Source organism: Lynx rufus, unplaced genomic scaffold, assembly GCF_022079265.1.
Source record: "Lynx rufus isolate CCGP_SWC_20201006 ecotype Redwood Valley unplaced genomic scaffold, mLynRuf1.p SCAF_7, whole genome shotgun sequence".
NCBI lineage: Eukaryota > Metazoa > Chordata > Mammalia > Carnivora > Felidae > Lynx > Lynx rufus.
Genome location: NW_025814889.1, coordinates 94665344 through 94689466, shown reverse-complemented (window position 1 = coordinate 94689466; position 24123 = coordinate 94665344). Strand labels below are relative to the sequence as shown.

General features: G+C 41.6%; 1 protein-coding gene across 1 annotated transcript in view; it reads right to left on the bottom strand.

The window, feature by feature from the left end:
- Window positions 1-5555: 5555 nt before the first annotated feature.
- Window positions 5556-24123, bottom strand: part of MYRFL (myelin regulatory factor like) — a 131778-nt gene continuing 113210 nt past the window's right edge. The window contains exons 16-25 of the mRNA XM_047066388.1: window positions 22261-22346; window positions 19481-19555; window positions 19345-19397; window positions 19044-19220; window positions 11893-11955; window positions 11157-11244; window positions 9112-9186; window positions 6209-6329; window positions 5802-5876; window positions 5556-5642 (exon numbers count right to left, since the gene is read on the bottom strand). Coding sequence (XP_046922344.1) covers window positions 5556-5642; window positions 5802-5876; window positions 6209-6329; window positions 9112-9186; window positions 11157-11244; window positions 11893-11955; window positions 19044-19220; window positions 19345-19397; window positions 19481-19555; window positions 22261-22346 — 900 coding nt within the window. The remainder of the gene's footprint in view (window positions 5643-5801; window positions 5877-6208; window positions 6330-9111; window positions 9187-11156; window positions 11245-11892; window positions 11956-19043; window positions 19221-19344; window positions 19398-19480; window positions 19556-22260; window positions 22347-24123) is intronic.

Below are 24123 nucleotides of genomic sequence, written 5' to 3'. Positions count from 1 at the left end.
CTTTCAGTGTTCACAGTAACTGTCATGCAGACAGGATGATCACGGGTCCGAGTTTGCAACCCAGAAAGTAAAGTACCCAAGATGACACCAAAGGCCAACGGTTGAGCCGGGACCAAAACCAAGCTTCCCAGCTCTCACTCTAGTCCTTTTTCCAGTTACTCCGCATTTAAGCAGGAGGTCTGGCTGGTGCAGCCAACAATGGCTTGAGGACCCAACTTTGGCGAAGACGTGTTGTCAAGAGTCTTTCTAAAATGTGATCTCACACGTATTTGTGTGGAGCCATAAGAAATTGAAGGATTGAGACTGTGATTTTCGGCACCCATCCTTTCCACCAATTATGTGGCAGAGACTTTCCCATTCACAGAATCCAGCCAAGGGAAGATGGAGTCTACGCAGAACACTGTTGGTAAATGGGAGGTCTCTGCGGCTGTGCTGCCCCAAGCTTTGAACAAACACACGTGAAAAATGCACCAGATTCTAAATCCTTGGATGCTTCTTAAGAGCTCATCTGGCTCTTTAGAATCAGACACAAAAATCAATGACACATGTCTTTGAAGAAATGAAAGCCAAAAAAACAACACTTTTAGCTTTGCCAAGTGAAGATTTTCCTGAAGCGTTCCCCGGAATGAGGTTGGTGTGGAGCATTCTTAAGTGAGCTGTTAAGCCCTGGTGCAATAGAAATAGTTGTGACTTCGTGGCTGGTGACGGGGATTCCACTCATTTCTGTCCCTCTGCCCTCCCTCCATTCTGTGTGATGACTAAATCCTCTAATAAATCCTGTCGGTTCACGGAGAGCTGGTCAGTGTAAACATCACTTAGCAGCGCCATTAACACGTTAATGCCTTTTGGGTGGGTTGTGAAGAAAAAGGAATAAAATTCCTAAGGGTAGGGGATGTACTTCCAAGGACTGAATTGTCTCCCTTTGGAATTCATATGTTGAAACCCTAGACTCCAGGTATTTGGAGATGGGACCTTTGAGAGGTAATTAGGTTTAGATGAGGTCATGAGGAGACAGTTTTCATGATGGGATTAGTGCCCTTATGGAAAGAGACGGGGGGCGCCTGGGTGGCTCAGTCCATTAAGTGACTGACTTCGGCTCAGGTCATGATCTCACGGTCCGTTAGTTGGAGCCCCTGCGTCTGTGCCCACAGCTGAGAGCCTGGGGCCTGCTTCAGATTCTGGGTCTCCCTCTCTTCCTGCCCCTCCCCACTCTCACTCTGTCGCCCTCTCTCTCAAAAATTAAAAAAAAAAAAACAAAACATTAAAAAAAAGAGAGAGAGAGATAGAGACACCAAAGAGCTTGATTCTTCCCTCTTTCTCTCCACCTGCCTGCACAGAGCAAAGACCATATGAGGACACAGCAAGGAGACAATTTTCTGCACCTCCAAGACAGAAGCCCCAGCAGACACTGAGCCTGCGGGACTTCCAGACCCCAGCACTGTGAGAAATAAGCCACCCGGTCTTAAGTTCTGGAAAGCAGCCACCTTGAATTAAGACATGTCATATAGTGGAAAGGGATGAAATTTAGCACCACAAAACCTGTGTCAACTCTTGTCCTTGCTTACCCTCTTTGTGTCTCAGTTTCCTTATCTATAGAATGGGGAACTAGAAGTCCCTTCACTCCCCATATCACAAGATCCAGAGAGATGAGGTTTGTAAACTGCCAACAGAATTGCTCTTCTGTTGGAGGTCTTTAATGATGTTTTGCTGGGAATCTGCCACTAAAATTGAAATCCAAAAATTGCTTAGGCAAAAGAAGTAAAAATATGGGAAATGGGAAAAGAGGTAGGTTAAGAGCTCTACTTTTTTTTTTTTTTTTTAAGTGCTGGAGGGTTGAACTCATGCAAGCAAATTGTTTTAAGGGAATTTTTATGGTTTGGTTGTCTAAAAAACAATCTGACAGAGCTTTCAAAATCTTGTTTGAGTTTATTAGAACTCAAAATTCTTATAATTCTACTTGTTTATGTTATGTGACTATTTTATATTTTATAGTGTTTATATCTTATATGGTATTTTCTAGGATGCTGATATACAGAATCTGACAAATAATTGGCAAATAATTAGTTACATGAAAATATATACTGGGTATGAAATACAGTAACTAAGATAAAAATGACCTGAGGTTAAAAATGGTACCTGTTTTTCAGGATTGAACTTATCCTATGTTAGCACAAATGGCACCTGGTGGCAGTAGGTGATACTTAAGCCCAGCTCTTATGGACTTATTTTCTGACTTTTTAGAAATATATATATTTTTTATTTTAGAGCAGATTTAGATTTATAGAAAAATAGTGAAGCTAGGACACAGAGTTCCTATAAACTCCATACCTAGTTCCCTCTATTGTTAATGTCTGTCACAACAAATGAACCAACATGGATACATTATTATTAACTAGAGTCCATACTTTATTCAAAAGTCCTTAGTTTTCATCTGTTGCTCCTTTTTAGTTCCAGCGTCCCATCCAGGACTCCACGGTGCATTCAGCTGTCATGTTTCTTTTAAGCCCCTCTTGGCTTTGATGGTTTCCCAGACTTCCCTTGTTTTTGATAACCTTGATGATTTTAAGGAGTATTGGTCAGGTATTTTGTAGAATAGCACTCTGTTTGGTTTGTCTGATGTTTTGCTCATGGTTGGACTGGGGTTATGAGCTTTGGGGAGGAAGATTTATAGACACTACTTAAATTTGGGGATATTCCAGTAGAGAGTCAGACAGTTCTCTGGCACAAGGAAAAATCTTTTTGGCCTGAAGCAGCATGGTCCACGGTGGATATCTCACAACTGGGAAAGTGCTGAAAATACAAAGAGAATCTTCCAGCAAAGTTTAGTAGGCTTAACTAATCCTAGGATGCCACAGATTGCCACAGGTCTCTTCATTATGTTAAATCCTTTCTTTCTGAAGATTTTCAACACAGTCTCCTGTAGCATGCTTTTTCTGTTTTGTTTTTTGTTTTGTTTTGTTTTGTTGGGGGGAAAGACTTTCAGTTTTGTAATAGAATTTAACTTGAAAACAGTGTTTATTTGAGAGAAATCCTCTTATAGGCAATATCAGTGACTACCTTAGATATCTGAAACTCCATGTTATCCCAAACATAAATGCATGAATGAGAACATGGGGTCTATGTGCTGGAAAGAACTCTGTAACCCTGCTTCTCACAAACATTCCTTCCAGTGGAAGGGTCAAATTAATGAAGTCTCTCCCACACCACGAACCTGGGACATGATTTAAAAATGGAATGGAAAATACAGTCTCTAGACGCAGGTCATACCGGGACAGGCTGATAGTATACAACCCAGGACAACCAAGTCTGAATTTGAATCCAAGAAATTGCAGGGCTCCTGAAATACTCCTCCCAAGAATTAACTACTCTATTTAATTTTCTACAAGGGCTATGCTGTTAGTAAAAGGTAAAACAATTTTCCAAATATAGAAAAAAACATAAACATTATGTAACACACATGCATATGCTCTGTCTGTAGCTTGGTTTTTATAGTCGACAAACATGCCTTGATGTATGTGTGAGTGTTTTGTGACTCAATCTCCTTATAATCCCACTGTAATCATTGTAATGATTCTGTTCTGTGCAGTTGAAACAATAATAGCTTATATTTATTCACAGCCTATCTGTGCTTTACATATTTTATCTCATTTAATCCTATCTAGATACTCATTGTCCTCTTCTATAAAGAAGGAAATCAAGACTTAGAGACGTTAAGTATCCTGTCTAAGGGTACACAGAGAAAAGTCAGGATTTGAATTCAAGGCAAGGACTGTTTGGATCTGAAGTCTCAGGTCCTACTGGGCTAAACTACTTCTGTGTCACTGAGTTTATTTCAAAATGCCTTCTGTGAGAGCAAGGACCATATCTCTTCTTAATAGATGGGGTTTCACAATTCCATTCATATGGCACAGGTGTAGTAATATTTGAAAACAAGGAAGAGGAGGATGTATTATTACTACTGATTATCACTGTCAAGGTAAAAAAAAACAAAAAACAAAAAAACAACTCTCATCTCCTAATTGACTCCCAGGCCAATAGTAAGATAAGAGAAGTCCAGCCACTCAGCAGCCTTGTCACCCAGAACCAGAGCTACAGTGGCTCAAATATCCATGTCCTAAAATACAGTGTATTAATAGAGAATTTGACGTACAGGAAGGCCAACAGATCAGGAGATGATTGCCATTGAGAAGATAGTTTGTGATAGTTCCCAAGAGAAGGGGACATGCCACATGTTGGGGGCCACACTGGGAAGCACCAGGGTCAGTCAGGAGGCAGAGGAAGTGGGGGCGAACTGTGGGCAAGAGCCTTTGTTTTGGTTTGTATGGGAAGGAAGAAGCGAGGCAGGATGGACAGTCTGGGGACTGGCTCATGTGAATAACTTCAGCAGGCTCTGGGGCTGTGCCTAGCTGTCTGGTACCTAGCCCTGGTGTGGTTAGGGCAGGTGGAGTGTGAGAGCCCAATAAAGGAGGTGGGTTGCAGTGTGGACTCTGGACTGTTTGGCTTGTATTTGAAAAGCACTCACGGACAAGTTGTTTACTATTTCTAGGAATTGGCTAACCTTAGGAGGTAGAGTCCCCTTAAGGTCAGTAAGACCCCCAAATGTCAAAATGTTTGAATACAGAAAATAAAAAACATGGTTGATAGACTCCAGCTAAGAGGCTTTCTGGCCATTCTAAATTGGGAAAGGCATATGAATGTACTCATAAGCCAGGCAGAAGTATCCAAGAGCTAATTTAGCTGAAAACAATAGAGATGGGTCATAATGCCGTAATATGTAGAGGGAGAAGAAAACAAAACCAATGAAAACTGGAAAATAACCTGGGCCTAGATTATCTGGGTTATCTTAAAAAACTTGTCACAAGTTAGTGCTTCATAAGAGAGCACACAAAACTTAGTGTCCATCAGGCATTAGGCATTAGAGGGTAGAATTGCGACTATTTCTCTTATCCAAATCATTAACAAGCAACATTCTGCACTCTAGTATATGTCGTTTTTCTCTCTCTCTCCCTCCCTCCCTTCCACCTTCCTTCCCTTCTTCTCCCTCTCTTCCATAAACACATAGCAATGGTTTGCCTAAATGTGAGCTCATCTGTGAGACACTACCCATCCGTCCCCCTAACACACACCATATCACACACTGTTAAGAGTCTGTGTTTAGTGGGCCCACGTTGGCAGAAACGGGCCTTTTTATTTTTCTCGAAAGCTACAGTAAGAAATACATAACACAAAGTAGACTCTGACCTGCGTCTTTGGCCTCACAGATTCCTTAATACCAGAAGCAGTATTTTCAAGCCCAACAGTGCTGTTCACTCCAGGAAGAGTTTTCTTCATAGTCACGGGAAAATCAAAAACCACACTATCTCAAGTTGCGGCAAACACTTTATTCTCCTCATTAACGTCTCAAAACTGTCAGAAGCCAAAGCTTGAAAAAGCCCTATGGCAATAAATGTGAATGTTTTACAAAGAGAAGAAAGAGATTGCAAGAAGTTATGTTTCTGTTCGCCGTATTTTTGAGTATTTTTCCTTGGCGAAGTCCTCAACCAAATTCGAATACATCAGACACAGTGCCGATAGAAGTAAAAGAAGTAATCTGTAAAGAATATCCCAGCAAAATAAGGATCCGTTGAACAGTCAGCTAAATCCTGTCAGAACAGAAGAAAAAAGGAGAATGACTAATGTAAAAATGAGTTAAAGTAATTGACTGACTGAATTGAATTGATCGATGGATTGATTTAATGGTCTGTTTCTTTCTCACCGGAAAAGAAAAAGAAAAAGGGGGAAAAAAAAGAAAGAAAGCTTACCGGTGCAGCTACACGGAAGTGGTATGTGCTATCAAAGAATGGGGCTACAGGGAGGCTCCAAATGTGCTGATAGCCCTAAATAATGAATGAAAGGGAGATCCATTTCATAACCACATTTTACACTCAGTTGGAAAGACTATAGTCTGAGAAAGCATTTCCTTGACTACTCTAGGAAAGGTATCCATGACAATAGCTTTTGACAGGAGTCGCTAAAACAGTCTGCAGTTTCTGAAGGACACATGGAGGATGCTGAGCAAAGCCCTGTGACCAGGGTCAGCCAGCAAGGAGAAACAGCGGCATTTGGCTCGCGGCATCCCTCTCCTGGTGGGGAACAGAGGCTGTGCCGCAATTCTAGACACACTTCTTCTGGAACAGGGAGGGAATGCCCAGGGGCTGGAAAACATTACCTGTGTCATCTCCTGGGAGACCTCTTGGTGGCTTTGTATCCCTTTGGCTTCCCTTTTACTATGGAAACATATATTTCCAAGGGTGAAATTGCATTGGAAGACTATCAATGGTTCTGTTGTGCTTCAAGAGACAAAGGAGAGAAAGGGCAAATGGAAAGCAGTTACCAGCTCCACTAGGCGATACCTTGATAAAAAGAGGTGCGAATGGGAACTTGGAAATCTATTCAAAGTTTCTTGCACGCATTTTATTACACAAAGCTCATCAATGCCAGTATGCCCGTTCCCATCTCATTATTACAGAAAGAAACTCAGTCTCAGATGATTACTGTCATGGACTTAATGTTTGTGTTCCCCTCCCCCAAATCCATATGCTGAAATCCCAATTTCCAATGTGATGTGTTAGGCAGTAGAGTCTATGGGAAGTGATTAGGTCTTGAGCATGGAGCCTTCATGGGTGGGATTACTGATCTTATCGAAAGAACCTCAGAGAGCTCTCTTGTTCCTTTGCTATATGGACACAGTGAGGAGATGGCCTTCTATGAAACAGGAAGCAGACCCTCACCAAATGCCAAATCTGCCAGTGCCTTGATATGGGACTTCCCAACCTCCAGAAGGGTGGAAAATAAATGTTTGTTAAGGCACTCAGTCTATGGTATTTCTGTTATAGCAGCCTGAATTGACCAAAACAACTACTGGGGTAGCATATGATAGAGTCCCTAAGATCTAATCTCATGACTTAAATCACCCTAGCATCAGAAGTTCTTATCCCCACACATTAGAAAATACTTTTTGAAGATATCCATTCTCTTTTCTCTGGCAACTGAATTTGCATCTACCTGAAGTTTCCAGGATTTCAGATTCTACACACCCCTGATCTGAGGAGATACTGTTTGAAGCAGCAAGGTGCACAAACACAGGAAGGGATGTGGGGGTGAGCCCCATTAGAATTTACCTCCCTTAAAAGCTATCAGAGTAGAAGTCCTGCCAGAAAGAATGACTCTTCTCTGGAGGTTAGCCCATTAATTATCATCAAGAGGCTGAGATCCATCTGTCCTTGGAAATGATCTTATTGCACAAGTGGGACAACCTACAATCTCAGTTGAGTATGTGTGTTATTTTTAAATCACACATATTGGACAAATGGCTCTTCACCTAAAAAGCCTGATTTAGTGGCTCAAGATGGTTTTCTGCCACTTCAGGGGACATACCGTGTCGGCTTACTTCCTGCCATTGAAGCTAGGAATGAAGAAGGAAATGCTATTCCAGGCTACTCAGGGAGTGCTAGAAAACAGTACATTTAGCTCTTGCTCTGCATGAAATGTGACGGGCTCTGAGTCACGAAACACTTGCTGCTTGAAACAAACCTTTCCAAGGCAAGCCGTTGGGTTGAGTGTCATGAACTCATTGTAGAAGCAAAGTTGATGAGGGAAGAAGTATGAAGCCCAAGTGAAACAGAAGAAGGGACAGATGGAGGAGGAGTAACAGAGCTGGGAAAGCAGAGAGGGAGCGTGGAGGACAGAGAAAAGGAAAAGAGAGGCAGAAAACAAAGGGGAGAAGAGAGGAAATGTGGAGAGGGGGGAGAAAAGGAGAGACTATAATCAAGAGACACAAAATAAAAACCATCTATCTTCCTGATGAGCAGCTCATTGCATAATTTGAATGAAGTGGGTCGAAAGTCTTAGAAGTACCATAGTTATTTTAAATATTTGGTACGAATAGATTAAATTAGAGCTTTGTGATTTTGAAGGAAAGGTACTGATAATAAAAGCTACAATTGAGGCGCCTGGGTGGCTCAAGTTGGTTAAGTGTCCGGCTCTCACTTTTGGCAGAGGTCATGATCTCACGCTTTTGTGAGTCTGAGCCCCACATCTGTGATGCCACCACAGAGCCTGCCTGGGATTCTCTCTCTCTCCCTCTCTCTCTGCCCCTCCTCCACTCACACTGTCTCTCTCTCAAACAAAATAAAATAACTTAGAATTTTTATATAAAAAAAGAGCTATCATTTATTAAGTGTTTCATATGTGCCAGGAAAGGGCAACGTTTTTAATCTCTCATCTCACTGGGAAGGCAGGAAAGTGATGGTTTAAAGGATGGGCTGAGTTTGAAACCCAACTCTACCATTTACTGTCTGCGAGTTTCAGGACAAGTGTGTTTGACCTCCCTAGACCTAAGTGTTCCCATCTGAAAAATACAAACTAGAAGAGAAATACCGAACTCAGAGGGTTATTGTGAGGATTATATGACCCATCATTAAAGTGTAGAGTGTGTGGCATAGGCTCTGTGCTCAGCAAATGGTAGTTATTAATTTCACTATTCTTAACAGCGGTTCCCACAGCAGCTCTACTTGTTCCGGTCTTATTTCAAACTTGTTTTACAGACAAAAACAACTCAGAGAGGATAAGTAGTTTCTCCAAGGTTACAGAATTAGTAAGTGGCAGAGACAAAATCTGAACCCTGGTCTGCCCAACTCCAAACTCTGACTCCTTGAACTCCCCTGGGGAGAGGGGGTGGTGTCGGCCTCAGCATTGCTACCAGGGAGTTGCCCAACTGCCCAGCCCCCCAACCCAGGGACTGTGCTATTACTCTTGCTCCTACCCTAATTCAAAGGGACACAGTCGGGGGGAGTCTGCAACTTGAGAGCATCAAACCCAAGACTGCTCCCATTTTACAGGTGCTGAGTGTGAATCCTTAGGGTCTTTCCATTCACTGGAGGAGCCTGGAAGATCCCAGCCTTCATTTTGAAAACTCCCTAGAGCTGGCCCACCTCTCAACCCAACTACCATCCGCCGGCATGGACTGATAACTTCCCACCTTCTAACTTACTGATCAACTGTGAAGTAAGTTCAGACTTTCTATTCAGATAATGATAGAAGTGGAATTGTTTTCTACAGTTATGCACTTACTTGATTTCCAGAGAGAATTTGACATTGGCAGGTGTGTGCTTATTAACAGGAATATTGTAATTGTAGTTTCCAGAGCTAATTATGGAAAAAAATAAAACCACAAATCAAAATACACAGGAAAGGCTTCAAAAGGCTTTTGTTACTCATTAAATACTATGTGAACTGTGAAATGCTCTATAACAAACACAGAAAATCAAATTTAGCACAGGAGAGTTCTATGTTTTCCAGAGATGTACCTGTCAAATTTCAAAGTGATCTCTTTTAGGTCTTAATATATAAAATATACCACAGAGATTTATGGTTTGTTAGAACACACAGACAAAATGACGGGAAGCCAAATCCCAGGCCAAATGCATAAAACTGAGCACACCGGAAATGACTCCAGTCCCTGTTAAGGAGACACAGATTTCGGAAGACAAATGAGGCAAAGGCAAACTAACAATCCCTCTGGAAAGGAGGACTGGAAATAATGAATACCAGCTTTTCTATCCTGAATCGCTCCCTTTTAGGCAACATTAGCAGGAAATACCACGCACGTTCAGAACTTGAATCAACTAGTGTTATTATAGTCTGAATCACCATTTCATAAGGGAGAAAACTGCACCACAGAAGGACTTATACAGAGACACGCCCCCAACCCCCCAGACCCCCCCCCCACATACACACACACATCCCCTTTAAGAGAGATACTTGGGAGAAAGCGGGACTTCCTGGGACTCATACTGGAATGAAAACCCCAGCAGAAAAGCATATTATATCTAACACAAATTCTTATGTCCGGGCCATACCTTGAATTATATGGAGAAACAAAACCGGATAAGTTGGAAAAAGAGCCAGGGTCATTTTAGATTCTCTTTAATAACACTAAAGTAGGTTGTTAAAAACGAGGAAGCAGTTTTTAAAACTGATCTGAAGTGAGATCAGGAGAGCCTTGTTCTACCAGAGGAAGCTTAGATAAATGGAATTTACTTCCTACCACATGCCCCCCAGCATCTGCATGCAGTAGCATCTCACAGATGAGAAATGGACACTCAGGGGGAATGAACTTACCTTGTCAAAGTTCTGGTATTTGAACCCGAATCATCCTACTCTTCTTCATTATGTCACCCTAACACAGTAATTAATGTCTGTCTCTGAATTGTTTAAGCTCACTGAAGCTCAGGTTCCTTAATGGCAGAATGGGGATCAACTAGACCAACCTCATAGGGACTTTGTGAGAATTCGATGACATAACGAATGTCAAAGCCATGAACAAATCATAACGCACCAGACAACTTATTTTTAAAGCTCAGTATAATCAAGCCTGAAGCCTGAAGCCTACATTACATTAGGTTGAAAAAAGCAGTAAGGCTGAGAATGCAAAGGATTTGTGACACCAGTTCCAAATACAGGGCCTTGCCTTTAACCTAGCAGTCACCCAGTACATATTTATCAAAGAAAGAAAATTATCTGCCCACTCTCAATGCCTTCAACTTGCATATTGTGCTTTCTGAAGCTACTTGTACTCTATGCTCCTAAATGCGTCATTACCTTACGGCACACGACAGACATGGATGTTGCTGATAACTTTTTCAGTATCTGGATTTTTTTCCTCCTAACTGAAAAAGCTAAAATAAGCTATATTATTTAGCAATTAAAACAATGGTATTCCTTGTTATTAAAATGTGTAAATGTCAGCTCACTCATTACTTGGAGCCATCAGTAACAATGTCTTTCTTGTCTATAAAATTAACCCGCAGCTCTGGGCCTATGGTATGTGTCCTCAGAGAGTCAGCCACAGACCTGCCCTCTAAGCTTTTTGCCTTGGCTTTACCCATTAAAGTGGGAGACTGGAATCGTGGGAGCCTTGGTTTATTGATATTTGCTAATACCAACCATTTTATGATTCCCTCGTCCACCGTGTAACAAATGTGTTTTCACTTAAGGAGCAATGTAAGCACACATCGATTTTACCATGTCGTTCTAGCTTTCATTCCAGTCTCAGAAACCCAGAGCCCTGAGTAAATTCCAGAAACAATCGAGGTATCATGGGGAGGCTTACCCACCCGCACTGGTGGTCTCCATTGCAATACCGATGATCTATTACTTGCTGGATTTCCATAATCTGAATAGAACTAATGGTTGTGTCAATCCCTGAATTGAGAAGAAATAGAGAAAAGAAAGTAAACTCTTCTGCAGAGGACAAGAGTATTGTGCTCCAGCAAAGTCTCCAAATTACTGAATGTGAAATAAGAGTTTCCTAGATAAATGGGTTCCATTTGCATTCAAATGGAAAAAGAAGGAGAAGGGCAGGGAGAAGGCTTCTGTTGTTGTTGTTGTTATAGTAAATGTTAAGAAAACTAATAAAAATCCAGGTTCCAATAGGCAGCCTCATCGCATGCAAAAGAATTTCTGGACCCTGGAAGTCCTACTAAATTGACATTTATTGAAAATGGAGAGTACAATATGAAATGCCATCTGGCCAATAAAGATGGCTTTTAAAAACTCAGAAAACAGAAAACAAGCTAAAAATTCAGTTAGAATAGAAAAAAAAGGCAGAGAGTTCAAATAAATTATTCAAATCCATGGAGATAAACCTCAACATGTCCAGTAGTGAGAGACCAACTCTAATGTCTCCTTAATGGTTAGGTGGGCGTTGATTCTAAAAACATGATCCCTATGAGTGTTCTGGCAGGGTGCAGCCTTCATCCCTGTTCCTCACTCCAGTGATGCTTTTACGGCTTGTTGTTACTCTACCTGGCTCCACAAAGTCAAAGAATAGTCACGTAAATGTAAACTCACAGTCAGTCCCCCAGTCAGGGCTGGTTAGTGCATCTCTTGCCAGGAATGACATGCTTCTGTCTTCTGAAGAAGAAAATACTCTGTCAATCTTTAATGCTTGGTCAGGATGAGAAGAAACCTAGTAGGAGCCCCTCTTTGTCTCTGTCAGTTGAATGTTTCCCCTCACTTTCTCTCTCCCACCTTTCAACCCATCCTATCTAGCATATTCTCACCTTCTTCCAAGAAGCCATCTGTTTTGGGTTGATGTGGGTTCCCCAAATTCTTACAGTGAAGCCCTCACCCCTGAGAATATGACTGTCTTTGGAAATAGGGCCTTTAAAGAGGCCGTGAAGTTAAAACGAAGCTGCTATTCTGGCCCTACTCTAATCTGACTGGCATCCCTCCCCATAGGAAGAGACAGAGACACTAGGGGTGTGCAGAGACCAAAGACTTTGCAAGGACACAGCACAAAGGTGGTCATCTGTGAGTCTAGGAGGGAGGCTTCAGAAGAAACCAGACCTCCTAACACCCTGATTTTGCACTTCTGGCCTCCAGAATTGTGAGCAAATAAATTTTGTGGTTTAAGTTGTCCAGTCTGTGGTATTTTGTTATGGCGGCCCTAGCAGATCAGATCACTGCGGCCCACAGTCCCCTCCTTTCCAGTGTCACAGCATTACTACTGAACCATCTATATGGTGATTAATTAGTGATAGATCTGTCTCCACATTCAAAGCCTGTCATCTCTGTTTTATTATTTAACTCGTATGTATTTTTGCCCTTTCTTGACAACTCCAGAATAGGGAACCTCTATTAAAATTCTTTGATTCCTCTGTAACTCCTACCATAATGTGATCCACACAGGAAAAAAAGAACACTTAAAACTCAAGGTCAGGACTGTGCTGCAGCTGAAGAGAAGAGTCAGATCACTGGTGCAGGGCCAGAGCTCGCTTGTGAGGAAGGAAGTGGGGGAGTGGTTTTGACCCCGTCATAGCTGAAAAGTCATTTTAAAAGCAATTTTGGAAAGGTAACTATTCAGATGATTGTTGTTAAAGCTTTGGGGAAAAAAACCCCAGATATCCTTAAAGTGAATAGTGAAAGCAGTTATTTAGTGGGTTGCTAAACAAGCTTTTAAAAAGAATTTTAAAGTTTTTGCATTTTTTAATTTTGCTGATTTTTCTCAAGTATGTGTACTCTTTATTGTATTCCTTCATTTGCATTAAATACTATGTTTATATCTCTCTACACCGTTTTGGGAAAAACACAGACAGTAACCTCAATTAGGAAGAGACATAAGTTAATACAATGTGTGCTACTCTCAGGAAGAAAAGAGAGACAAGATCTATTCAACTTTCTGTATGGAATTTCAGGATAGAAAGCAAACGCAAGAGTGCACGTTACTTGGGGGCCATCACTCCTAAGTAAATCTGCCCTGGTTAGTACTTCTTACACTAGGCACACAGGCTTGTTTGCCTGTCAGCAAAACCAACCGTGAGCTTCTGGAACATCACACACACCCTGTGCACTGCCATAGCCCCAGGCAAGGCAATGCTGGGCTCTCCGCAGATGCTCAACAAATATTTGTGGGAGGATGGAAGGAAGAGAGGCAGGGAAAGAAGAAGAGCCAATCATGTACCCTGTAGAAAAATGTTTCCTCGTACACACTCAAAGGGGAAATTGCCAGCAGATGGGTACAGACGATGCTGGGAATGGATATGGGAACCTGGGCTCCTTTGCCCCATTGGCAAACGGGAGTGAGATAGAACTTGAAAGAGAGGCAGGTTTCCTCAGGATCTTGCCTAATATGATCCTTTTCATTAAGAAGAAATGGATCATGATACATGAGGATTTCCTAGAAAATTGAATATATATTTCCCTTTAGATATAAATATATGTGCTGCCTAAAAGGCCTCTAGATTTCTTGGATTCCAGCTATTTCAATAATAATTGTCAGTACACATCCCCTGCTATGAGTTTTGCTTATGACTGCTTCCACAGAAGGCTGTGAATTTATAAAGCAAATGAGGCATGAAAAGAAGGGGAAACCGGGGGTGCCTGGGTGGCTCAGTCGGTTAAGTGTCCAACTTCGGCTCAGGTCATGATCTCATGGTTTGTGAGTTCAAGCCTCACATTGGGCTCTGTGCTGACAGCTCAGAGCCTGGAGCCTGTTTCAGATTCTGTGTCTCCCTCTGTCTCTCTCTGCCCCTCCCCTGCTCCTGTTCTGTCTTTCTCTGTCTCTCAAAAAATAAATAAATGTTAAAAAAAATGTTCTTTAAAAAGAAGAGGAAACCAGAACTTCTCCATCCTGTATGTTATTATTCTTTACCTTTTTTTTTTTTTTTACTTTCCCGCTGAATTTGCAGAAAAGGGCTCATTATAAATTTTGACAACAGAACTACAGAGTTGCCTCACTTCCACAGAAGCATGTTTTCAGGTTCCTAGACATAGAATCCTAAGATAGGATGTAGTATCTTATGGGATAACCGTATTTTTTAAAACAGTAATTAAAAGGTAAGGTTGAGGAGAGATAATCTTGCAGATTAGAATTATGAAAATGGCAGGATTGGAAATAAATTTTAAATCTCCTATAAAACACCTCTAAGTTCTCACCTCTTTGAGGCAAGACTATTGAATTCTGAAAGGCTGGTTATTGGAAAACCATAAATTCTCCTGTAGTCATATAGGGGTGACTCTCATTTTACAAATGCCTTCCAGTAATATTCACTATAAACTTAATATACACTCCTAGTGGTTTTCCCTGTAAAGTTGGAGATATATTTCACAATCAGTGGGAAAGATCTCCCAATAAACTAAATTAGAAACTTGTGGAGAGGAGAGATTTAAGATGGCGTCCAACCAAAGCATATCCTCTTGTGGTAGAATGTGTATATAGCATTACTTATAAAATTGTGCTCTATGGCTAAGTTCCAAAGCAGCATACCTTTTTCTTTCCTGATTGAACCAGACTCATGCCAAGAAGAAGTCAATGAGCCCAACCAATTGATGACTGAGTCCTTTAACACAGGGAACCATTTTATTGCAACCATTTGCTTTTCTCAGAGTACTGAACTCCAAAACAAAATAAGCAGGAATTCCCATGCCTTTTAGCTTCATGAGATTTTTTAAATCTTCACCAAAACTCTGTGGAATCCACAGATTTTTTTTCCTCACAAGCTCATTACTTTGTAATATCTAACTCTATTTAAATCTTTATCGGTTCCATAGATTAAAATCTAATCCCTCACACTCAGTTGGTGCCTCAGATTAGAAGCTCAATGTTCCAAAATACCCACTCTCCACATCCTGATTAGTCTTTCCCAAACCTTTTATAGTAAGTGGGAAGAGGGGATAAACTTTCTGACGACATTTTACACAATCAATTTAGGCCCAAAAGAAGAACAATAGCTTGTGCTCAGCATATCATAAAAATGTGATGGTAAACTGCTAGATATTACAATTCATCTTACAGAGTTATTCCAAATTGTTGTTTTTTTGTTTTCCCCTTAACCCTTGAATGTTATTATTTTTATTCCTTAATTTGTATTATTTTTTTATTATTTAAAAAAAAATTTTATCTTTATTTATTTTTGAGAGACAGAGCACAAGTAGCGGAGGGGCAGAGAGAGAGAGGGAGACACAGAATCCAAAGCAGGCTCCAGGCTCTGAGCTATCAGCACAGAGCCCAATGTGGGGCTCGAACCCACAAACCGTGAGATCATGACCTGAGCTGCAGTTGGATGCTTAATCAACTGAGCCACCCAGGTGCCCTGATTCCTTAATTTTTAATTAGTCTTCAATGCCTCAGAAACATCTGGTTGAAAGAATTTGCCTGGCTTTCTCCACTTTCAGATTTAGGAACCCCGGTGTTATACAGTGGTCAGGACAAAGAGGGAGGATGGACCAGCAGCAGAAGAGAAGAGGCTTTCTTTACACCCCCAGAAGTATCCCACAACAGGGACATCTCAATGGCTATAGGCTAACCTGTGGGAGGCAGATGCCGAAGGGGCTTTCCAGAACCATAGAATGAATACTTTCTGAGTCCTCTAAAGCTGATCCCGAGTACATGTACACACTGTGCCCAAATAAATGGACGCAAAATGGTAGATGGGAAGGAACCCAGGACAAGGAGACAGAGGACTCAAATTCCAATTCCAACTTTGCCCGTAGCTTACTGCAGATCCTTAAGCAAGGTCCTGGGCCTCCATTTCATCAGCTGTAAAATGGGTAAGCTGGTATAAATCAGAGGTTTTCCTGACCTGGGGACTCTGGAACGCCAGGTGATGGCATAAAGTGGTCAGTGGGGTCTGTGGACTTGAAAAGTAACAACTCTCCCACAGATGTGTACTATTTTTCAAGTATTGCTGTTGGACTAACAAAAAAATTGTTTTTTTTAAATATTTATTTATTTATTTATTTATTTATTTATTTATTTTCAATATATGAAATTTATTGTCAAATTGGTTTCCATACAACACCCAGTGCTCATCCCAAAAGGTGCCCTCCTCAATACCCATCACCCACCCTCCCCTCCCTCCCACCCCCATCCACCCTCAGTTTGTTCTCAGTTTTTAAGAGTCTCTTATGCTTTGGACTAACAAAAATCATTTGATTACAAGCTTAACTGAGTTTACAGTAACATTCTCCCTCTAGGTGTTTTCTCAGTCAAATGATCCTAAAATAATAATGAATTAATAGTGGATTCTATGGGTCAAAAAGTTAGGGTGCCACTGGTGTACTGCCCTCTGACATTCTACGACTCGAAATCCCCCAAAGTGTGCGGCTTTCCTCAACAGGATAGTGAAGAGAACTGTGAAGTGAAGTGAAGAAAATCCTTTCCATCTTTCCCCAGCTGAAAGAGAGAAGAGGGAACAACTTTCCCAGTGTATCAGGGAGCCTGGTAAGGCAGGACTTAAATTTCATTTTTATTTATTTATTTGAAAGACGCATCTCTTTTTTTAATGTCTATTTATTTTTGAGAGAGAGAGAGCATGCACACATGAGCATGCAAGTAGGGGAGGGGCAGAGACGGGGGACTGACAGTAGTGAGCGTGATGTGGGGCTCAAGCCTACAAACCATGAGATCATGACCTGAGCTGAAGTCGGATACTCAACTGACTGAGCCACCCAGGTGCCCCTCAATTTCACTTTTAGCCAGACAACGCTGATAATTGTGTCTAGTAGAACACAGCCAGAGACTGTGGGGCAGACCTTCTTTTTTTAGGAGTCTCTTCAGTGTCTCCCATACTCATGGAAATATAAGACCTGCAGATATCCACTGTTCCAGAGAAGAGAGCAATAAACCCTCATCTGGTTTGATAAGGCTTCTCTTCCCTCCATGTGAAGAGCTGGTTGCCACAGGAATGAGTTTGCTTAAGGGTCAAGAACCTTTTTGCAAATGAAGATTGGATCTGTCCATGACCTCTTCCTGTACAGGATCCGTTGTTACACGTCTCTCGTGGGTGAGGTAGTCTCTTCTGAGGACTGCTCTCAGAAAAGGACACCAGGCATATCCAAGGTGGACCCCGAGGTAAGAAAAGAGTTTACCAGCCACAAGTTTCCATGTGCTTTCACAAGAGATGAAGGCTTTGGGGGAGTTTTGTAACCATACTGGATTTTTCCATGTTTGAAACTATGGAGAATATGCTGACTCAAACGAATTCCTTTCACATCTTTGTGAAAGTAGTGATGCATCTTTGCCCTGTAGTCTTGCATCTCTTGCCAAGTTCAATCAAAAGTTGCTTTCATGGGAAAAATAGTGCAAGCATTGCCTTCTATGGGTGCAGGGAAAAACTCTCTATGTCTCACCTTCGTGTTGGAAAGAATGGGGATAATAACAGTGCCTGTCTTTTAGGTTGGTGAGGACTTGAATGGTTTACTCATGTAGATTACTTATGGCAGTGCTTTTGTATACATTACTACCTCATTACATGATAATGATAATGGCGGTGGTGATGGTGACAATGATTTGTACAAGTTATTTATTCAACTCTACGATATAAAATAATGTCAAAAGGAAAAAGAAATTACATTGCTGCCCCAAAACCTCAACCACTGACCATATTTTACATGTCAGTCATTTGGACTGCTCAAAAATATTCTGGTTCATCTTCTTCTAAGCGTATGTTAGGTCTGCACTTTATCAATCGTTTTTAAACTAGACATGACCAATGTCACTTGGTTTGGCCAATAAAGCGTAAGCAGAAGTGACATGTGTTATACCTAGGTTGGAACTTTAAGAGCCAGTGCACAATTTGCCTTTTCTCTTACCTACTGTTACAGAGGTGGTAGAAATATGTATTGAGATGGAGTCTCCATTAGTTAAGTTCCAAATGACATGATGAGCAAGAACCCTCTTTTGACCCATATTTGACATAGAAAGAGAATCAGCAATACATTTTTGCCACATTAAGTCACTGTAATTTGGAAGTTGTTGCTACAACATCCTGATATATAATCCCTACTAATATGTACGTATTGCTATTATCAGCATTATCAGCATTATTATTTTATATACTTGTTGTGTGTATGCAGAAGATTTCCAAAATAATAATGAATTAGTATACATTTGGATGTACTACATATGGTTTCATAGAGATAATTACACTTTTAGCCCTTACTCAAGTTTCCATAATGTTTTTAACATGAAAATTCTGTTACTCAAAAACATTCTGTGTGTGTGTGTGTGTGTGTGTGTGTGTGTGTGTGTGTCCCTAGAAGGTAGAAGAAGATATTCTGAAAGTGGTTGTGATTTTCACTGACTGGCAGCTTACCCTGAACTCACTGGATCTCCAAAGCCCTTTACATTTTTCCCTACTTGGTTTGGGCAGAAAGCCCAGCTACGACATCATTTTATAAGTTCTAAGTGAGCCAGAAAATCTACCCAATCCACACATGATTACTTTACATGTTCTACTACTACTATCTTTGCTAGCAATGGACAGATGAGACTTTTTCACTTGAATCAACCAAAATTTCATCCCTGGGTGGGGGACTTAATATTACAGATGACTGCAAGTTTGTGTATTTGTGTTTTTAAAGATCTTGCCACCTCAATAGAAAACGATTGTCTGGAACCATTAACAGATCATGCAAGTAAATATTTGCAAAGAAGAAAAAAAAAAAACAAAACACCTCAGGTTCAGAGCCCTGGTTGCTTCTCTTTGAACATCCTTTACCTGCCCACGGCCTCTGATGGTATTCCTCCTTGGAACGCCTTTGCACAAGACTTGAGAGGACTCTTCTCTTTCCCCAGATGGGGCAGCAGTAAGTCTCCTGACAAGGCAGAATCTCACAGAAAGTGATTTCTGGTACTCGGAAGGAGGACTGTGTGGTTGCCAGAGATGTATTAGGTGCTGCTGCAAAGCGTTGGGCAGAGCCGAGGGAAGCAACAAGGTTAACCTGAAAGGCTGGTTCTTTTGTTGACAATTCACATGAAACACGGGCTGGGTTTGAGAGCGAGGAATGTGAAAATCTTACCTGAGGGGGAGGCTGTGGGTGGCAGGGCTGGCTCCTGAGAGCTTGTGATGTTGCTGGAGGAAGAAAACAAAATGATTAATGAAGGAGGCCTTCAAGACTACTTCTCCCCAAAGGAAAACAAGACCAGAACTCTCACCTCAGAGAGAGATTTGGGGCATGTCGGTCTTGATCTTTTAAGCTAAGGATGTAAAGGGAGACTATCGTCAAGGCACTGTTAAAAAAAAAAAAAAAAGAAGAAGAAGAAAGCATTATGTGACAGATTTGAGTTCATATATATCTCACACAACCAGCTGGCCAACGTTCTCACAGGCCACACAGATGGGAGGGGGGGAGGGGCAGCCATGGCTGACAGAAGCACCATGGAAACAGCACAGTTATGCTTCTCTGCCCTGGTGAGAGAAAACCCTCGTCTTCCTAGAGCAAAGAGGCTCCTGGGGTACTCTGCACCAATGGATTTTTCCAGTGAGCGGCCCCTTGGCCCTGGCAAGCTGCCTCAGCAGCGTCTGTCACCAGTGGAAGATTATAAGAGGAAGCTGTAAATCACTAGAGGCAGCCCTCTGCTCCTTGCAGGAAAAAGGCAGAGCAGAGTCCGCATCCCACTGGTGGAGGGCGTCCACACTGTGGCACTGGAAGATGAGAGGAGGCGCAGATTTAATCAGCTGTAGATGCCAAACCCTTTGGCTGCTGCTCTGACATCTTCCGGCTGCCTGTCTTTTCAGAGCACAATACACCAAATTGGGGAGAGGAAGGAAAATAAATGCAATACAACCTTCATTTCCACACTGTGTGACTTCAAAATAATGACTATGTCCTTTTCCTCCAATGATCAGAACTTATATATTCAAATAGAAGCTTTTCTTAAAGGTTCTGAGCTTTGGGAAGCTATTCTTAACCATGCTCATGCATCCAAGCTCACTTAGCATTGTCTTCTTTGGGGGGTTCTGTAGCCCTCTCGCATGAGCCACACCAGAAAGTCTGCCATGACATTACAATTCCACTGTGTGCGGGGTCTAACACAGGGTGACCTCACTTGACATCCTGCCCGCTTGACTTCACACCTGGTTCCCTACATTGGCTCCTTGTTATATTTTCCCCCATCAAAGGTGGTGGTTTACCATTATTAAATACACACGAAGAAATGTGCCACACGTTGGGATTCTACTCATAAAGAAAAAATTTCCAGAGTGTTCTTAGCAGTAGCTGGCACAACTGCCCAGCAGGCACAACCCTGACTGGGAAAAGTGGTGCTGAGTCCCAAAGATGCCATCAGACAGAAGCTGTTGTATCACCCTGGCAACTGTCTGCTTTATTTGCTCTCCCGTATCCCCCACTCTCTATCTCCCTAGGACTAATCCTTAAATACTCTTTCTAATTTGTTTCTGGCATCTACTTCAATGCATGGCCCAGAGAACTTCTAGGATCAAAGGATGAAATGGACATATCTGCTCCTTTCTTTGGGGGCAAATTCTGGTTTTGACCCTTCTTGCCACCACGGGCCAGAAACAAGATAAAAGCCTAATAACCTCCCGATTTTGATCTTAGCAGTCAACAGTATTGGAATTCATAAGATAATTCTGATAACCACATTTGAAAAGCAGTCTCTTTACATCAGAATTAGACTTCCTACAACCCTCCCATTGGGTTTTCATGGGAATCTGTATCTCTAGAGAATGCTAAATATGTCTGCTAAAGTAGACTCTCACACTCTCCTGCGTTGGGAATCCCAGCAGAAGAAGGCTCACTTAGGACCGTGAGAAAAGGACAACGGCTTCGAATGGGAATTCTGTCTCCTGGTGTCAGACACTTGGGGATGCTTCGTGCAGTGGGCTGTAGCAAGCAACAAGACACTGAGGGGAGAGAAGGATACAGAGAGACTCACATCACCTTCTATAGCTAGGAAGCTATAGATCAAGGAACTAGATACACCTTGGCACCTTCCCTCACTTTGCTTCTGAAAACGACTGTCTCCCTTGAGGCAAGACCCAAAGAGAGTCCTTTCCCACACTCACCAAGCATTTTTTGAGAGATAGATAAATACCCCTTTGGCCATGCAAATAGCCTAAGAACAAGAAGGCCCAGAGGACACAGGCAAGGTGACCAAGGCCCAAAGGCTGAGGGGCCATCACTGCATCAGCAGAGCCTACAGACCAGGGCCCTGAGGAAGACGCCCTGCATGCCACTGAGGGATGCCCCCGACTTCCTTGCAGAGAGAGGATGGATTGCAGTCAAATCACCCACTGCTTGCACAGCAAATGCTTTTCCTTACTGTGTCTGCCTGCTTTAACTGCCTAGTAAATTTGGCTGCAATTTCAAAATATCGTACCTCTCGGGGTTATCTCATAGTCCCTTTGGTGTGAAGTCTTCACTGAAGAATCTAGAAGAACCCTAATAAATATGAGTGTCTAGGGGAGAATACATTGTACCTGATTGCCCTCTCACAACATTACCCCAAGTAGACAGGAAAGAGAACGAAGAATTTGAGAGTTATTTGCGAGACTGAAAAAGACACACACACACACACACACACACACACACACACACACAGGAAAGGCACAGTGAGTTGCTAAAAAGTATCAGTTAATTGCAAAAAAAAAAAAACCCTTCCTCTCACATTTAAGTACAGAAAGCCTATGCTTTTTTCTTCAGAATATGAGTTTAAGAAGGGCATCCCTTGTTGGGATGAGCACTGGGTGTTGTATGGAAACCAATTTGGACAATAAATTTCATATTTAAAAAATTTTTAAAAATAAAAATAAAAAGGGCTCCCTTATCTCTAAGTTAAATCAAAGGTCAATGTTCAGTTAAAGAGCCCCTTGTCTTCAAAGTAAATAGGTCAGTCCCCAGTTCATATATGAGAAAAGGAAGATGGGAAGGATAAAAGAGCTTGACATAGCATAACACTGACGTTTTTCTTACCAAAAGGCCATCACAGCAATGAGAGTTATAACCAAGGTCTGGAAAATCCAATTAGGACACAATTGTTTTTTTCCCGAAAAATAAACCTGTAAAAGAAGATTCAGTAAGGAGCAGTGATAAACCATCAATGCTAACTGGGAGAAGGATCCCTGAAGACTCACTCCCAGCAGGGATCTTTGCTGCTTCCGTGGGTTGGCCAGTGTGCTCTCTTCAACCTATACTTCCCTCCTCTCTGCCTCCTGAAAATGAAGTTCTTTCAAAGCCTGCCTCAGGCCTCTCCCTTTCCTTGACACTCTAGGCTACAGTAAGCTCTCTTTTCCCTAGCACCCTGAATCCAGGACAAGTGTCTATGCCGTTCATTTAGTGCTTATTCTTCAAGTTTTATGAGAGAAGAGGACCTATCAGACAAGATAGTGTCAGAACCCAGATGTTCATCTCTTTCACTAGAACACTTTTGAAAATAAAGTCTTCAAGAGACGATGGAATCAATTCCAATGGAAGAAGTTCAGGCACCATGACAAACCATGGAAAAACCATTCTGCTACCTCTTTCTTTTTCTTTTTTCTTCTTTTGTGCATGTGCACAAGTGGAGGAGGAGCAGATAGAGAGAGAGAGAAATTCTTAAGCAGACTCTATGACTAGGGTGGAGCCCAACACAGGGCTTGATCTCACAATGCATGGTGAGATCATGACCTGAGCTGAAATCAAGACTTGGATGCTTAACTGACTGAGCAACTGAGGCACCCCTTTGCTACCTATTTTTAAGGACAGTTCTGGGCCTGTGTCTTATTTATTCTTATAAATTCATATTCATATTCATCTTACATATTCATTAAGCACTATTGTGTATCGCATTATGGGGGCTCTAAAAATAAGTAAGTTATAGTTTCTAGGAAGTAAAGGAGACAAACCTCTAAGACTGATGCATTTTGGCATAAAACCTTGCATATAAGGAATGGGCCAAGAACTATAGAATAGAGAGCTGTGTAATTGCTGTTGAATCTGGCTGAAAAGATAGCAGAGGTTTTCTGCCCATTTTAATACGGTGCTCCTTAAATAGGAGTTTTTCTATGAATGCAATAGAGAATATTACGTTTGCTTCCTTCTGGAGGGTAGAGGGTAGAATCATACTTTTGGTTGGAAAAGAATTGAAGGATGGCGGTACTTAAGAAATAGTTTGAAACTGGTCTGTATTTAAATTTCTTGGGTTGGTTATCTGAATCAATAAAATGTTCTTCAATGTTATATTAGGGTTGGGGGTGGGATTAATTATACAAGTTTTTAACAAATATACAAACTCTTAGGACTCTCGTAACTGAGTCACCCATAAGGGCAGCTGGAAGCCACTCTGAATACTAAGAAGTGAATAGTTTCTACCATTCTTACATCTCACTGGAACTGTTCAGAGGATGTCCTAAAAATGTGCTGTACAGAGAAGGAACTCAATGAAATTTGTTGAATTGATTGTAATTAAACAGCATTAGGCTCAGGATAAGAGTTTCCCCTCCAATCTACTCCCCATGGCTGTTGAATTATTTTAAATCTCCGTGCTTTTGCTCCAAATCCTTTGACCTAGTGTAGGGAAATGACCTAAGACATGGAGTCGGGCTTGGAGTTGGGTCCTGAACAAGTCATCTAAATGTCATTGATTCTCATTTCCTTCATCAAGAAAATAGGAATGATAAAATAATACCTGCCAACATTTCAGAGTTATTGGGTGGGTCCAACTAACAGTGCAATGGTTCTCAAATTTAGGTCTGCATGAGAATTATTACAGAATTTATTAAAAACCTAAAGGTCCTGGAAAATTCTGCTCAAAGGACTGAAGACCTTCCCATCTCACTACAACCATCAATACACAGT